Source organism: Rhinopithecus roxellana, chromosome 4 (assembly GCF_007565055.1).
Source record: "Rhinopithecus roxellana isolate Shanxi Qingling chromosome 4, ASM756505v1, whole genome shotgun sequence".
Classification (NCBI taxonomy): Eukaryota; Metazoa; Chordata; class Mammalia; order Primates; family Cercopithecidae; genus Rhinopithecus; species Rhinopithecus roxellana.
Genome location: NC_044552.1, coordinates 20,550,628 through 20,569,147, shown reverse-complemented (window position 1 = coordinate 20,569,147; position 18,520 = coordinate 20,550,628). Strand labels below are relative to the sequence as shown.

The window sequence follows — 18,520 nt, the reverse complement described above, 5'->3', positions numbered from 1 at the left end:
ATTGATTAGCATGTTGTTTATTTAGGAATAAATCAATAAGGGAAAAAATTATGGGGAGATTTGAGGTTTGAGCCACGCCCACTTGGAATGACAAGGACTGATAACAACAGCCTGAAATATACTCAGGAGAGAAGAAGTACATACTCAAATGCCCCATGTCATTTTATAAATGTATAGCCCTGTTTTACAACAGGTATCAACAAAAGTACTTCTAATTCCGAAGGATGATATTATATATGGAACACCCTGATGATAATTGTTATAATGTTAGCCAAAGTTAGGTGCATAAGAATCACATCTAAGGGGTTCTTCTGATGGGGCTGAAATAAGAAGATGTACATACATGTAATGAATAGCAATAAGTTCCCCATGAGCCCAATGCCAGTTTGAAAGACAGGTAAGATTCCCAGTGTTGTGTCACTTGAATACAAAATATTCACGGTTTTCTTGGATCTTTTGATTAAAGCCAGCACAGCCTAAACAGCAGCATAAATATATTCCACATATGAAAGTTTAGCAATCACTGAATTCTTAGAAAGAAATTTCAATTTTGACATGGAAATTATCATGAACGAGGGACAAATCTATCATGAAAGAGGGACAAATACTCAACTATACATGAATTCATTACATTTTTGTGGGATTTCCAGAGGCTGGATGCCATGTATTGTTCAAATATCTAGAGAGCAGATTAAGTTTACGTGGCAGTTGGGCTTTGCATACACATTTTTACCATTTGTTCTAGCCCATTTTTTAGGATTAGTCTGTTCTATTTTAAAGACAGTTTCCCATGTAATAAAAAACAATCTTATTTCAAATTCCAGTATTGTATTTTAATTGTAAACTTATAACTGGAAATATTTTGTACTTTTTATATACAGGTAATATTTATAACCTATAAATAGCAATATATGAATATGAATCCACTTTTCAGAGCACTAATTGTACCACACTGTTATTTTATGAATAATAAAATGTATTTCTAGAATATGGTTAACTACTGAGTAATTTATGTCATTAAATGCTAAACTTGCTTGTTCTGAAAAACTTTCTTTGCTTAGGAAGCATATTTAATATTTTTACAAATGTAATAAAGGTTTAATTGAAGTTGACAAAGTGATCAAATGTAATAAGGTATTAAATAAATTTACTTTCCAGTTAGCCAACAGGGTTGATGAAGTCCTTTTCATTTAATGGATAAACAGCCCTTCTCCTGACACTGAATTACCATCTAGTTATTACATAACTTTCTATGTTTCCTTACAGCAAGGTATATTATAAACTTGGTCTCCAGCTTGCCCTGCAGTATTCAGAATACTGTACACATGCACACACATTCTATTGATTCTGTTTCTCTGGAGACCTCAGACTTAGACACCAGGGAAGTGGAAATGCAACCTGCATGCCCAGGGCCAGATGCAAGCTCCAAAAAGTCCTAAGAGAACCTTTGGCTTGTACCTCTGATTGATCTTTGGAGTCCGTACAAGCAGAAGATGATAGCTAAGGCAGAGTTGCAGGTGGCTTGGCTTAGAGATAAGGAGTACGCCAGCTCAGAGCCCATCTGCAAAGACCAGAGTGTTGGTTTTTTTCTCCCTCTAGATAGTTATGAAAATCTTTGTCAAGTCACTGGCTGACTGCTAAGGTAACGTAACTTCAGTGAAAACACATGACAAGCGATATAGTCTTTGCAAAAATAGTTTGGGAAACTCACTAAAGAAACAGATGACTGAAATCCTCAAACATCAAAAATCAACTAGAGCAAACCCTGTGGAGGAGGAAACATCTGATATCCAGAGTTTCCAGATTATAATACTCAAAATGTCCACTTTTCAACAAAAAACTACAAGGCATAAAGAAACAGAAATATGTGGCTCATTCACAGGGAAAAAAAGAAATGGACAGAAACTGTCCCTGAGGAAGCCCAGACATTGGGTTTGCTAGACAAAGACTTTAAATCAACTGTCTTAAATGTGCTCAAAGAGCTAAAGGAAACCAAGAACAAAGAACTGAATGAAACCAAAAGAATGGTGTATAAACAAGTAAAGAGAATATAAACATATAAAGAGAATAAAAATATAGAATGATAAAATGGAATCAAATAGAAATTATAGAGTTGAAAAGTATAATAGTTTAAAAATTTACTAGGGGTGCTCAACAGCAGATTTGAGGATGCGAAAGAAGGAACCACTGAGCTTGAAGATAGGACAATTGAAAATATCTAGTCTGCTCATGCCTGCAATCCCAGAACTTTGGGAGACTGAGGAAGGCAGATCGCTTGAGCCCAGGAGTTCGAGACCAGCCTGTCCAACATAGTGAAACCCCATCTCTACTAAAAATACAAAACTTAGCCAGGCGTGGTGGCGCATGCCTATAGTCCCAGCTACTCGGGTGGTTGAGGCAGGAGAATCGTTTGAACTAGGGAGATGGAAGTTGCAGTGTGCCAAGGTCATGCCTCTGCACTCCAGCCTGGGCGACAGTGAGACTCCATCTCAAAAAAAAAAAAAAAAAAGAAAAAAATCTTCACAATCTTGTGGTAAGAAAAATTTTCTTAGGACATAGAAAACACTAACAATAAAAAATGTTAAATACAATCTCACTAAAATTAAAATCTGCTCTTCAAAAAACACCATTAATAAGATGAAAAAGGACAGCCAAAAATTGTTAGAAAATATCTGTAATACATATATCTGACAATAAACCTGTATCTAGGCTATATGATTTACCTCACAACCTCACAACAACATAATACCTATTAAATAAGGAGCAGCTGAGCACGGTGGCCCACGTCTGTAATCCCAGCACTTTGGGAGGCCAAGGCAGGTGGATCACAAGGTCAAGAAATCAAGATCATCCTGGCCAACATGGTGAAACCCTGTCTCTACTAAAAATACAAAAATTAGCTGGCCATGGTGGCGTATGCCTGTAGTCCCAGCTACTTGGGAGGCTGAGGCAGGAGAATCGCTTGAACCTGGGAGGCAGATGTTGCAGTGAGCTGAGATTGTGCCACTGCACTCCAGCCTGGTGAAAGAGGAAGACTCAGTCAAGAAGAAGAAGAGGAAGAGGAAGAGGAAGGAGCAAAAGGTTTCAATAAATACTTCATAAAATAAGATGAATGAATGGCCAATAAAGCATTCAATAATGAATGCTCAACATCTTTATTCATTAGGCTAATGTAAATTAAAACCATTGTGAGATTCCACTACACACCCACTAGACTGGCTAAAGTTATTAAAGTTAACATACTGAAAATACCAAGTGTTGGCAAGGGTGTGTAGCAACGAAAACTTTTAAGTTCCTGGTGAGAATGTAAAGTTGTTCAAATACTTTGGAAATCACCGGACAGTTTTTATCTATTTAAAGACATGCCCAAAGAACTGTATCCTAATTTTCATAGCAGCTTTTTTTGAAATAGTTGAAAACTGGAAACAACCTAAATGTCCATTAATATGTGAATGAACAAACAATGATATATTCATATAATGGACTATTACTCAGCAATAAAATGAAATGCACCACTGATACATACAACAATGTGGATGAATCTGAAGAACATTACTCTGAATAAAAGAAGCCAAGCAGAACCAGTTCAGCGGCTGATGCCTGTAATCCCAGTACTTTGGGAGGCCGAGGTGGGGGAATCACTTGAGGTCAGGAGTTCAAGACCAGGCTGGCCAACATAGTGAAACCCCCGTCTCTACTGAAAATAAAAAAATTAGCCAGGCATGGTGGTGCGCATCTGTAATCCCAGCTACTTAGGAGGCTAAGGCAGGAGAATCGCTTGAACTCGGGAGGCAAAGTTGCTGTGAGCCGAGATCGTGCCACTGCACTCCAGCCTTGGTGACAGAGTGAGACTCTGTCTCAAAAAAAAAAAAAAAAAAAAAAAAAAAGACAGAAGCCAGACGGAAAAGAAGAGATACTCTATTGCTCCATTTATAATAAATCTTATGAGTCACAACTAATGTAATAGAAATTAGAGCCATTGGTTGACTGGGCCCAAGTCGAGGGTGCACTGATTGCAAAAGAACATGTGGGAAATTTGGGGAGAAGAAAATGTTCTGATTGAGGTGGTTGTGACGTTGTGTGTGTGTGTCAAAATGATGAAACTGTACAACTTAAAATGACTCTTTTGTACATAAGTTATACCTCAATAAAGTTTATGCACACACAAAACAAGAAAAACAGGATTAGTAAGATAGAAAATTCAGAATACATTGAATTAAATAGAAAGAAGATTAAAAATATATTAGATGTAATAAACAACGAAAAGGGAAGAGAGAAAAAGTAGGTAAAGAAGGAATAAAATGAAGAGTTAGTATCAATAAAAAGAAAATAAAAAAGAGGAAATATTAAAAAGAAACATAATTAAATTACCAAAAGATAAGAAAAGTATTGGTGATGGCTAAAATATAGAAAAGTTGTGAACACACTTTTAGAATAAACAGCAACCAATAAGTGAGTCAGAGAAAGTGCTTGAAAAGGAGACAAAGGTTATAAATTAGTATCCAGATATGCAGGGAAAGAGGAAAGAGAACACAAATATATAATTATTATGGCATTTTATTTACAGCATGTTATGTAAAATCCTACAAAGGAAAGTTTGGGAAGAAGAAGGTAAAGTAATAAACCAATATGAAAATAGCAATGTTTACAAAAGGAAAATGATTTTACTTTAAGATAATCTGAAATATCAAAGCGTTAAAAAAAAAAACAGAAAAATTAAGCAAAGACGTCAAGGAGGGAAAATATATTTTAAAATAATACCTGAATTGTTAAATATATTTCTAAATTATCGATACTAAAAATTAAAAGAATAATTAAAAGCAGTGTTAAAATAAAATCAGAAATATTGTTTAACAGAAGATGATTTAAAAAGAATACAAACCTGAGGTCAGGAGTTCAAGACCAGCCTGGCCAACATGATGAAACTTCGTCTTTACTAAAAACACAAAAATTAGCCAGGCGTGGTGGCACATGCCTGTAATTCCAGCTACTCCAGAGGCTAAGGCAGGAGAGTCGTTTGAGCCCTGGAGGCAGAGGTTGCAGTGAGCCAAGATAGCACCACTGCACTCCAGCCTGGGCAACAAGAGCAAGACTCCATCTCAAAAAATAAAATAAAATAAAATATAAAAAGAATATAAAACATTTTCAACTTAAATATAAAGATGATTTGTAAAAGAATATAAAACATTTAATAAAATAAGACAGTATGAATAGAGAGGGAATAGAAATTGAGGGGGAGCAGTATAAAGATAAAAAGAATGAAGAGAGAGAAAAAAGAAAAATAAGATATGAAAATCAGTGAAAAGAAAGTGTACGATAAGAAATAGACACTATAGTAATGAAAGAAACAATACTAAAAGAAGATACAGAATGAGAAAAAAAGAATGCGACCCGGCTCGGTGGCTCATGCCTGTAATCCCAGCACTTTGGGAGGCCAAGGTGGGCGGATCACGAGGTCAGGAAATCGAGACCACCCTGGCTAACACGGTGAAACCCCATCTCTACTAAAAATACAAAAAACAAAAACAAACAAAAAAAAAAAAACACAAAACTTAGCCGGGCCTGGCGGCGGGCGCCTGTAGTCCCAGCAGCTGGGGAGGCTGAGGCAGGAGAATGGCGTGAACCCGGGAGGCGGAGCTTGCAGTGAGCCGAGATCGCGCCACCGCATTCCAGCGAGACTCGGTCTCAAAAAAAAATAAAAATAAAAATTAAAATTAAAATTAAAAAAAAGAAAGAAAGAAAAAAAGAAAAAAAAAAGAATGCTAGAATTTGGAGAGTTTTGTGTAAAAAATTGTAAAAGGACAGCAAAAGAATAAAAGTCATACAAATCCACTTCTGAAGTCAGAGAAAAGCAAAACCACCTGAGGAATATTGTGAGCTTTAATCATAGAAAGAGAAGAGCTTTGTAGAGAAGTGGTTGTAAGAAAAAAATATAAAATATCTGGAAACTATGCAAAGCATTTCAAATATAAATTTGAAAACATTTCAAATGTGAAAACATGGACCAATACAATATAGAGAAAAATAAGGGAAGTTATAACAGTACAGAAGAAGAGGTTATCCAGAATGGAGAAGTAAAGAGAAATCCATAATTGGATTTTTAAAAAATTACTTAAGGTATAAAGTATAGGAAGAATAAAAATTCTGAGGAGATGTAATACATGAAATTAACTAAAGCTTGATTAAATAATATCAAAATAGTATATAAAGTATGGGGAGAATTTTTAAAATAAAGAATATCAAAGTAGAAAATGAAATATATAGAGAAAGAATATAAAGATAAGGTTACTTATTTAATAAATACTTGCTGAGCACTTATGTGTAAGCAATGTTCTAACACTTTACAGATACTTAACATAACTAACCCTCACAACATCCTGTGAGGTAGGTAAAATTATTATTCCAAATTTACAGATGAGGACAAGAAGAGATTGAGTAACTTGCCCAGGTTCTCACAGCTCATATGTTGCAAAATTGTACTTGACCCAGGCAGTGGAGCCCATCCTGTTAACCACTACGGAGAAAATAAGCAGCAGAGAAGAAAAAGAGAAATGAAGGAAGAGAGAAAAATTTAAAAAAGAACAAAAATGTAAACAGTCAGTACTTGGTAACCAAAATTAATGAAGTAAGACTGAAATAGAGGAAGGAAAATAGAAAGCTTGAATTACATTAATTTTGGAAGAGAAAGAATAGGAGTTATACTGGCTGTTAAATTTGGGGGGACCAAAGCAAAACGAAAACACAAGGGGCCTCTTGTTAATAAATTACTAAGAATTTCAAGACAATGACAGCAGAACATTAAATCACGTATGAGGCCCTTCTATACATGGAGAAATAAGACAAGGAAAAGCTTTCAAGAATCCTTAAACTGCCTTTGAACTCTCAGAGCAGGGGCCTTTGAAGACTATTTACCACAGGAGATTGCTGCTGCCCAAAACTGCAGGCAGATACTCTTGTGCTGTGCAGAGAGGCCAAGGCTGGCTCCCTCCCTTTTAGGGAAGGCTCATCTGTGTTTTGACTTGTCATCCTTAGTGCACATGCCTTTGTGGAGGGTGGATTGCTCTGATGCATCCAGAGAAGCTGCAAATAGCTCTTCCAGATGCCAAATATCATCATGGTGAATTTATTAGAATTATTAACTGAAGGTGCAAAGCCACCACCTGGAAACACACACTTTTTCCTGCCTGAACAATGCAATAGAATTTTCTGCTGCATTCCCCAAGGCTCTAGGACTGTGATGGGAGAAATTAATCAGTTTAATTTCACTCAGCCAATAAAATTACCGCAAGTTTTACTATTGCTTGGGCCTTGTTGCATCTTCCCAAAGAATATTTTTTCCCTTAAGATGCTGCTATGGCTTTTTTCATTTGGAGCAGGTTTATATTTCTGAAGTTTCCTTAAAAAGCAAACTTAATACTGTTTTGTTTAATGAGTCAATTCAATTTTTAATTGAATTCTCAGTACCTATATTAATTGGTATGTACAAAGTGATTTTCCTAAGATTTTAAAATTTTTACTGTATTTTAATTGCTTCCAACAACTTAAGTGTTAAATATTATAAAGTATATTTTACTGTGAAAATTCGAATGTACATTCAAATGACATACACACAAAAATGCAATATATAAAAGTAAAAATTTTTTTTGCAAATACAAATTTACCCAATAAAAGTGAAGAAATAAAATATTGCCAATACTTTGAAGCCCTAAATCTGCCCTTCTCAATCTCATCTTCCTTTCTTCCTCTGTAGAATAATTATTTTATATTTATCATTCTTTTTACTGTTCTCAATTGATTTGCCACATATATATGCATTATGAGAGAATATGTTAAGTTTGCATGTTTCTGAACTTTATATCAATGTTGTTCACACTTCTACATTCTGCTTTGTGAAGCTGGGGCTGGGACTGCAAACCTCACCCTGTACCCTCTCTCAGAATCTAGCAGTGGAGGACTCTAGAAGGACAATGGAAGGCTGGAAAAGAGAGTACAAACTCTCAATTCTGTTGTTCTCTTCCTGTTAGCATCATCCCAGCAGCACTTCACTCTGTAGCAGCAGTAAGTTCCAGCAGCAATTAGTTCACGTTTTCAGTGTTGTTTTCCACACTCCCAGAACCAGCCTCATTATATCCTCTCGAAGATCACAGCACCATCTGGCCAGTGACCCCTCCTCAGAGATCTGGCTTCAGCACTGAGTCTCTTTCTCCAAGCTTCGAGCTTCTAATAACCTCACCTCTTGCACGTGTATTTCTCAGCTCTTGGGGTGGTAGCTGTTTCATGATGTTGCTACTGTTCCTTTTTGCCTTTTTAGTCTTCCAATACCCATTTTACCAATTCCACCTAATACATCCTGTTAAAATAATCAGTGTGCTCTCTGTTTTCCTTACTTGATACTAATACACCTCACGTGTATGAATCAAAAGACAAAATTTATTTTCCAGTTTTTGAACTTTATATCTATATTGTCTTTTTATTCTTTGTCTGCCTTCTTTTCCACAACTTTTGGTTTGTGATATTCATCCATGTTATTGAATGTACCTGGAGACCATTCACTTTACATTGTGGTATTGTATTCCCCTGCACAGGTATATCACAATTAATTTATTTATTTTCTGGTGTTTGTTTTTGTGAATACACATTCAGATACCTTCCAGGTTTTCTATATTCTAAATAATACTGCTATAAACATTCCTGTATTTGCCTTGTAGTACAAATGTATAAGCTTTCTATAAGGCAGTGGTTTCCCAAATATTGGGTTTTATAGTTTTAGCTCTTATATTTAGCTCTTTAATCCATTGAGTCAATTTTTGTATATGGTGTGAGGTAAGTGTCAAACTTTATTCTTTTGCACATGTCTATCAATTTGTCCCGGCACCATTTGTTGGAAAGACTGTTCTTTTCCCATTGAATAGTCTTGGACTCTTGGAAAAAGTCAGTTGACCATAGACATAAGGGTTTATTTCTGACCTCTCAACTGCAGATTTCATTCATCTATATATTTATTCTTATGGCAGTGCAACATTGTTTTAATTACTGTTGCTCTATAGTAAATTTTGAAATCAGGAATTGTGAGTCTTTCAACCTTGTTCTAGTTTTTCAAGGGTTCCATGCAATTGTAGATGTATTTTTGGGGTTGAAGAAATTCCCTTCTATTTCTAGTTTGTTGAGACTTTTGATCATGAAAGAGTGTTTAATTTTTGTCAGATGTGTTTCTTCATCTTTTGAGATGATCATGTAGTTTTTGGTTTTTATTCTGTTGACATGGTGTATCACATTAACTGATTTTCAGAATTTAAAACAATCTTGCACTTCTGGGATAAATCCCACTTGGTGATGATATCTAATTCTTTTTACATGTTGTTGGATTCGTATTGCTGGTGTTTTGTTGAGTGTTTTTATGTCTGTATTCATAAGAAATATTGGTCTGTAGTTTTCTTGTGATGGCTTTGCCTGGTTTTGGTATAAGGATACTGGTACTGGCCACATAGAATGAGTTGAGAAGTGTTCCCTCCTTTTCTGTTGTTTGGAAGAGTCTGTGAAGAGTTGGTATTCATTCTTTTAAGTGTTTGGTAGAATTCAACACTGAAGCCATCTAGGTCTGGACATTTATTTGTATACAGTTTTTTATTACTAATTTATCTCTTTATTATAGATCTATTCAGATTGTCTATTTCTTCTGGAGTCAGTTTCAGTAGTTTGCATCATTACAGGGATTTGTCTGTTCCATCTAAGTTATCTAATGTTTTGGCATACAGTTTTTCACAGCATTCCTTTATAGTCTTTTTATTTCTATATGGTTAGTAGTAATGCTCACTCTTTCATTTTTGGGTTCCAATAATTTCGGTTTTCTTTTTTTCTTGTACAGTCTAGCTAAAGGTTTGCTAATTTTGTTGACTTTTTAAAGAGCTAGTTTTTCATTTCACTGATTTTCTTTACATTTTTCTATTACTAATTTCATTAATTTCACTGTTATCCTGAATTTTGCTTCTGTTTAGTTTGGTCTTTTTCCAGTGTCTTAAGGTGAAAGCTTAGTTTACTCATTTGATATCTTTCTTCTTTTTTAATATGGGCATTTATAGCTATAAATTTTCCTCTAAACCCTAATTTACCTGAATCCTATAAGTTTTGGTATGTTGTTTCTTCATTTTCATTTATCTCAAGTATTTTCTAATTTATCTTAATATTTCTTCTTTAACCCTCTGGCTATTTAGAAATTTAATTTCCACATATTTGTGGATTTTTAAATTTCTCTGTGTTTGATTTCTGATTTCATTCCATCATGATCAGACAACATAATTTGCATTATTTCTACCCTTTTCAATTTATTTGGATTTGTTTTATGACCTAGCATAGGATCTATCTCAGAGAATGTTCCATATGCTCTTGAGAAGAATGCACATTCTGCTGCTGTTTAATGGAGATTCTATAAATATTTGTTAGGTCTAGTTGGGTTTATAGCATTCTTCAAGTCTTGTGTTTCCCTACTGACCATTTTGTAGTTGTTCTATTCATTATTGAAAGTGGGGCTGAGGATTCCAACTATTATTTTTGCATTGTCTATTTTTTTCTTCATTTCTGTCACTTTTGTCTTTATGTATTTTGGTGTTCTTATTAATTGCGTGATGTTTATAATTATGATATCTTCCTGATGGATTAGCCCTTTTTGTCCTTACTTGTCCCTAGTAACATTATTTGTTTTAAAGCCTACTTTTTCTATTAGTATAGCCATTACAGCTTTTTTTGGATGAAGTTTGCATGACATATGTTTTACATCCTTTTACTTTCAATTTACTTGTATCTTTAAATGTAAATGGTGTCTTCTCTAGACAAAAGATAGTTGAATACTGTTTCTTTATCCACCCTGACAATCTCTGCCTTTTGATTGAATTGCTTAATATATGTACATGTAATATTATTATTACAATTATATTACTGCTATATTTGGATTTGTCTGGTATTTACTTTTTATTTTCTGTCTATCTCATGCCTTTTTGGTTCTTCTATTCTTCCTATATTCCATTTTTGCATTAAGTAAATATTTTATACTGTAGCATTTAATTTCTTTGATGATTTTTCCACTATAAATTTTCAATTATTTCTTCTGATTTATACTAACTTAATTCCAGTGAGATATAAAAATCTCACTCCCATATAGCTCTTTCTCCTATTTCTCCCTTTTAATCATATTGTTGTTATACATATTACAACTATAAATATTACAAACCTAACATTATTACAATTATTACTTTATGTAATTTTATGTGTTTTAAATAAGCTGAGAGAAACAAGAGGAGAAAAAATATGTGTGTGTGTGTATATATATAGAGAGAGAGAGCTTATTCTATATTAATCCTCTTATTTATCATTTCTGGTTTCTTTGTTTATTCCTATAAATTTGTCTTAAGTTATTTCCTTAGCCCAGTGCAGCTTTCTTCTCACCCACCTCCTTTTGCATAAAACAAATCCAAATAAATTAGCAGATATATTACATTTCTATATGCTATAGGCCCCCAGATGCATAATATGTATATTGTTTTGTACAATTACTTTTTGAATCAGTTAAGTACATATTTATACTGTCTTTTATAATTATGTGATTACCTTTACCAGTGCTCTTGTTTTAAATGTGTATTTGAATTACCATATGGTGTCACCTTCAGTCTGAAGAATTTCCTTTAGTATTTCTAAGACAGGTCTTCTAACAACAAATTCTCTCAGTTTTTGTTTATGTGGGAATGTCTATTTTGCTTTCATTTTTGAAAGGTAGCTTTGCTAGATATAGAACTTTGGGCTGACAGTATTTTTTGTTGAACACTTTGAATATCTTATCCTGCCGGGCACGGTGGCTCATGCCTGTAATCCCAGCACTTTGGGAGGCCGAGGTGGGTGGATCACAAAGTCAGGAGATTGAGACCATAGTGGCTAACACAGTGAAACCCCATCTCTACTTAAAATACAAAAAATTAGCCAGGAGTGGTGGCGGGTGCCTGTAGTCCCAGCTACTCTCGGGAGGCTGAGGCAGGAGAATGGTGTGAACCCGGGAGGCAGAGTTTGCAGTGAGCCAAGATTGCGCCACTGCACTCCAGCCTGGACAACACAGCGAGACTCCATCTCAAAAAAAAAAAAAAAAAAAAAAAAAAAGAATAAGAATATCTTATCCCACTGCCTCTGGCCTCCATTGTTTCACATGAGAAGTCAGTCGTTAATTTGTTTAGGATTCTTCTGTAAGTGATGAGTCATTTTTCTCTTGCTACTTTCCAGATTTTCTCTTCGTCTTTGTCTTTCAGTGCTTTTACTTGACATGTCTCTTTGTGGAACTCTTTGTATAATCCTATGTAGAATTTGTTGAGCTTTCTGGATGTGTAGATTAATGTTTTTCAATTAGATTGGGAAGTTTTCAGCCACTCTCTTTGACAATTTTTTCTACTCCTTTCTCTGTCTCCTTTCCTAGTGCTTTCATTTTGTGTGTGTTGGTGTGCTTAATGGTATCCCACATTTCTTTACCTCCTCTCCTGAAACCACTGTTGCACTCTCTTTGCTGTCTCTATTGTTTTGCCTTTTCCAGACTGTCATGTATTTGAAGTCATATGTAGCCTTTTTGGATGGTTCCATTCACTTAGCAATGTGGGTTTTAGGTTCCTCTATATCTTTTCATGACTTGATAGTGCATTTCTTTTTAATGTTGAATAATATTGCATTGTATGGTTATACCATAGTTTATTCATTTGCCTGTTGAAGGACTTCTTAGTTGCTTCCAATTTTTGCAATTATGAATAAAACTTCTATAAACATTCATGTGCAGGTCCTTATGTGGACACTCACTTTAAGCTCATTTGGATAAACACATGGATTGTGGTGGTTGAATTGTATTGTAGGACTGTGTTTTAGCATTGTAAGAAATTGCCACAGTGTCCTCCAAAGTGGCTGTACCATTTTGCATTATCATCAGTAATGAATGAGAGTACCTGTTGCTCCACCTCCTCCTTAGCATATGGTGTTTTGAATTTTAGCCAGTTGAATAGGTGTGTAGTAATATCTTACTGATGTTCAATTTTCAATTATAGTATCTTACTGATGCTTAAATTGCAATCAGTAGTATTTACTGATGTTTAGTTATATATAGCTGAACACTGACATATAGCATATGTCAATGATGCTTAGCATCTTTTTACACTGTTTACCATCTGTATATCTTCTTTGGCGGGTTTCTGTTCAGATATTTTGCCCATTAATTTTTTACCTTATTATGAGTTTTAACATTCTATGTATGTTTTGTATACCAGTGCTTCAGCAGATACATACGTATTACGCAGATATTTTCTCCAGTCTGTGGCGTGTCTTTTCATTCTCTTAACAAGTGCCTTTCACAGAGCAGAAGAGAACAGGAGGTGACCTGAGCAAGGGACTGAGCCGAGTGTTTGTGGAGGGCTCAGGTTCTGGGCCGTAAGACGCGATTTCCCGTTCGTCCACTCCGGATCTCTGAGGCCACTCCTGATGGCAATCGCCATGAGTTTTCCAAGTGCGAACAGGAAGGAAACCTGGATTCGGCCGCTGGGAGACACAGGTGGATCTCAAAGGTGGCTGTGCGGCAAATGACTGACACCTACTGGCAGCGTCAAGAGCTGCAGAAAGGGAGAAGCGCCGGGATCTTCAATCAGCTGCCTTCCCGACTGCTAGTGCCACAAATGCCATCCGGACGGCACAGATACACAGGTCCAGACCTCCAGTCTTGCGCAACTGCGAAAGCCGCCCGCACTCACCCCGCGGGGCGCGGATAGTGCTCCCCACTCAGACTCAGGGGATCCCGCGGGCAGACAGATCTGCGCCGGGGCCCTGAGTCCCCTGAGCCTGTACCTTCGAGGCCCATAATGGTCTCAGCCTGGAAACTGTGCACCCACTCTATTCCAGCTCTGCGCCACTTGGTGAATCCGGACCACAGGGTCCCAGACAGACGCTGCCGACGCCAGGGGCGTGGGGCCGTGCGCTTCCTCTCGAGCTCCTCTCCCCGCGCCAAGTACTGTAACTCGCTGCAAAGAGTTACAAAGAGAGAGCAAAAGGTCTGACCGCCCCGCTGAGGTCTCAAAACAGCAAAGCAAGTTACTGGGACTGCTGAAGTCCCTCGTGTCCCCCGTTCCAGCGGGTGCCGGGTCTGGAGACTGCCAAGCACCCTGAGACTCGCGCTTTCCTCGCGCGTGAATCCCAACCGTCAACCGAACACTGCGCTCTTCGACTCGGTCCGATTGTGCAGATGTCCGAAACCTCGGAAGCCAAAACCTTGTTTGAAGCCACTGACCGCGCCTCGTCTTTCCTCATGGGCAGTTTCCTGAGCAAGCTGGGACTTTCGCCCTCGTCCCCAGCCCAGGTGCGCACCGACTTGCCCGAGAGGCCCACGAAACGCAGGCCAACTCAGCCCCTTCACCAAGTTCATCGGGTTCAGTTAGTCCACCGCGCCCACCCTGCCCCACGGTATAGACCTGTGAGGAGGTCGCCAAACCTGGATCCTGCCAATCCAACCACGTGGCTGGCCAACGAGGCTTGGAGGCGCTTTCCCATGAAGAAGTCCCAGAATTCCACCCTGGGGCCTCTCCCTTCAGACTGGTGGGAAACTTACTTAAAGCGGACTATTTGGTCTCTTCGACATCCTAGGCCAATTTGGAGCCCAGTGACCATCAAGATCACTCCTCCCGACCAGAGGGTGCCCCCTTCCACTTCTCCTGAAGATGTAATTGCCCTTGCAGGACCCCCACCCTCTGAGGAGCCCTCAGATCCGTGTTCAAAGGAGACAGTGTTGAGGGCCCTCAGAGAGTGCAGAAAAGGGAAAGGGAGGTTGGAAGAACCACTATTCCCTGAGGGCTTGGACAGTAAGAGAAGGAGTCCAGAGACCAGACCATCTGCATTTAAGCCTCTGATGAAAAATGGAACCCTCACTTCTTTTGTGCCCAGGCCTGGGCCGCTGAAGAGAAGTCTCCATTCCTGCAGCTCAGATCACAGCTTGACTAAGAGACCCAATTGCTCCTCTATGAGCTCCTTGGCCAGCATATACAGAGGTGGCCCCCTCAGCTCCAAAAGGAATGCTATTTCCAGCTCTTACAGCTCTTCCAGGAATTTCTCAGACCCTTGGAAGAGAAGTATTCCCAGTGTATCATTCGAGACACCAGAGTGGCCAATAAAAAAGAAAAAAAGTGGTCATCGGCCTTACTCTCCAGTCCCACTGGTATCAGATTTTGAGTCCCCAGGAGCATCTGGAAGTTCTGGGCAGCAAAATCAAAAGATTCCACAGCTGCCGTCTAGTCCTGAGAACCTGCTGTTGGAGATTCCACTTCCCCAGCTTGGTTATGCAGTCTCTGATGAGGACTTGACCTTGGGGAAGAAAACTGAACTACAGTGGAGCACCAACGCGAGAGAAGATACAACTGAGGTCACCACAGACCCTGTCCCTGAGACTTGGCTTGCTATTCAGCCTTCCCTATCTCTCACTCTGCCTTCCTCAGAAACAGATCTAACCCAGGGGGCAAATCCTCAGTTGGAAAACTTAAGAAAAATGCAGAAGTCTCTAGGTCCACTGACCTCCCCACAGTCCATGGGAGAGGCAACCAGTGTGGCCCATTCTCCTTTGAAGACACCTAGCCTACCAACCCCACCAGGGTGCTCACAGTCAGAGCTCCTTCCAGGCACCTCTCCAGACTCAAAGCCCACAGCTACTTTCATCCTGCTGACCCCCACCTCTCCCACATCACCAGTTACTGACACCACCTGGCTGCCTTCAACCTCTCAGGCTGACAGGTCTCCCATGCCCCCAGACCCACCTGCACCACCCACCGTCCAAAGTACTTTGCTTGGAATGGTGAGTAGCCCAACTCCCCATCTTTCCACATCTGCACCTCCTGATGCAACTTCTGCTCACCTCATGTTAAAACCGACTTTGGGGCCCCTGCACAATAGCGAGATTGGAGGCTCCTCATATTCCAGAATTTCAGTCACAGCTGCAGCATCTTCAAGCTCTTCCCTCTCCACAACTCAGGGCACCTTAACTTCTACCTTCAAGCCTATATCTGGCAGCATAGATCTACTTAAAACTATGCCCATGATAGCTCCTTTCTCCTCCAAGCAGACCCCTCCTCCATTTACTCATGCTTCTACCCATCACTTCCATGGCCTGGTCAAGGCCACCACTGTGGTCATGCCCACCACCCTAGCCAGCACATCTAAAGACTCTGTTTTTAAGCCACCTTTGGATTTTGGTATAGTGAATGTTACAGGTGCCATAGGCAACACTTATTCTGTCCCTTCCACTTGCAACACTTTCCTGCTTAGGACTGCTCAGGCCTTCAGGGCCAACTTCACCCCAGCCACAGGATTCATTTTCCCACCACACCACCATCCTACCATTCCTACTGTGCACACAGTCACTATCTTTACCCAGGTCCTTTCCAGTGCTGTCCAGATATCCCCTAGAAGCAGCACTGCTAATTTCAGGGGTATGGGCAGCCCTCTGCCCACCTCAGCCCTAGTATCCACGAACTGGCCTGCATCATCCCCCAGCGTCTCCAACCTGACTCCAGCAATCACAAGTCCCTTGGGATCAAGCTCAAGGCCACCTTTCCCACTATCCCAAGGAGCTAATCCCCAGCCTGCATTTGGTGCCACAGATGGACAGAAACAAGGACCTTCCCAGCCAGCCTTTACTCCAAGTGTCAGTAGCTCTTTTCTTCTTGGGAGCTCAGCAGTGGCATTGCCAACCCCAGTGCCAACTCCAGCTCAGTCAGCCTTCATCAGTACCACACAGTCAGCCTTGGGGTGTTTGATACCCTCAGCCTCCACCTCTCAAACCCCTGCCAGCACCTGGCCAGGCATTGGCAGCATTCCAGCAGGTTTTTCCATTAGTCATGCTAGTACAACTGGGTTTAGAATTGTAATTCAGACCCATCAAAGTGGGGCTTTTGGCTCAGTGTTTGGCAGCAGAGCCCCACGACCTTTCGCTTTTGGGGGATTCGTGACCCCTATGGACTGTGATGAGTCTGGGATTAGAATGACTGGCCCAGACATGAGCTCCACCTCCGGAGCTTTCAGCATTGGAGCATTGCCTAGTGGGACCACCAGTACCATGATCCCATATGGAAAAGGCTGGAGCCAGAACACTCAAGGCCTGCCCAGCCACAGCACAGCTTTTGCCTTGGGGAGAGCCGGCATTTCTGCAAGAAAGACTATGGCCCCCATTGCTCAAAGCATCCCAGTCCCTGGACAAGCTAAGGCAGGCAGCAGTGTTGACTTTGGGATGCCTTTTCCACCTGCCCAAGGCTCTGTTGGGAGAGGACCTTTTAGATCATCAGCCTCTTCATTTTCCATTGGCACAAAATCAAAAACCTCAAAGAATCGGGAGCAAGGGCATTCCCGAAGGCATCATGCCTACAAGAAGTAGCCTGTGTTCCCTGTCACTTGCACCCTGATTTGGACCTCAGTATTGTTTTTGAAAAACCTCAGTGTCTTCCAATTTTCTAAAGTAAACGTACTTCAGATCTAAAGCTGGAGCTTTGGATGTTCACACTGTGTGTCCTAATCTACATCCCTGAAGAACGTGAAGGACTAAAGCATCTAGTGGTGATTGCAGACTGAGGCCAGGTGGAACCAAACCCATTGGACTTGAACAGAACCTCGCCTTCCCCTTCCTGTCCACTCCTCTCTGTGTCAGGTGTGCAGCATGCACATCAGCAGGATCTATAATATCCAGACTTTCCAAACAAGTTGAATGTCTATCAGTAAGAACATTTTTTCATACATCCCACCATCCCTACTGCTGGTAAACACTAACATGTTCTCTGTCAGTCATTATACATTGTCTTTTTAAGAGTGTCGCTTAAATGGAATCAAACAGTATGTAACCTTTGGAGACTGGCTTCCTTCACTCAGCATAATGCCACTGAGATTTATCCAAGTTGTTACTTATATCAATAATTTATTTCTTTTATTGATGATTAAAAATCCATTTTTAATTGTATTCAATTGTATGAGTATACCACAGTTCATTTATCCATTTACCTGTTGAAGAACATTTATTTCCATTTTTTCTCGATAATAAGTAAAGTCACCATAAACATTCATGTTCAGGTTTTTGTGTGAACATGTTTTCATTTCCCTAGGAAAATTTCTGGGAGTGGTATTGCTGGGTCATATGATAAGTGTATATTTAACCTTATGAGAAACTGTCAAACTATTGAGTTAATGAGAATCCTATGAGTAGGCACTGTTTCAGTCATTATTTTGCAGATGCGGACAGAACAATGAGGAAGCCAAGTAGTTTGTCTAAAGACACACAGTGAGAAAGTGACAAAGGCATGAATTGCATCTAGGGTGTTGGCCAGGATGCAGAGAAAACATTGTACGTTGGTGGCAGAAATGTAAATTAATACAGCCATTATGGTAAATAGGCATGAAAGTTCCTCAAAAAACTAAAAATAGAACTGCCATATGATGCCCCAATCTCAATTCTGGATATATATTCAAGGAAATTGAAGTCAATGTG

At 39.2% G+C, this 18,520-nt stretch overlaps 1 protein-coding gene across 1 annotated transcript; it reads left to right on the top strand.

Annotated features, from left to right (window-relative positions):
- Positions 1–14,256: 14,256 nt before the first annotated feature.
- On the top strand, positions 14,257–17,419 carry POM121L2 (POM121 transmembrane nucleoporin like 2). The gene has a single exon (XM_010374392.1). It carries the CDS (start codon positions 14,312–14,314, stop codon positions 17,417–17,419), a length of 3,108 nt encoding a protein of 1,035 aa, XP_010372694.1. The 5' UTR covers positions 14,257–14,311.
- Positions 17,420–18,520: the final 1,101 nt, after the last annotated feature.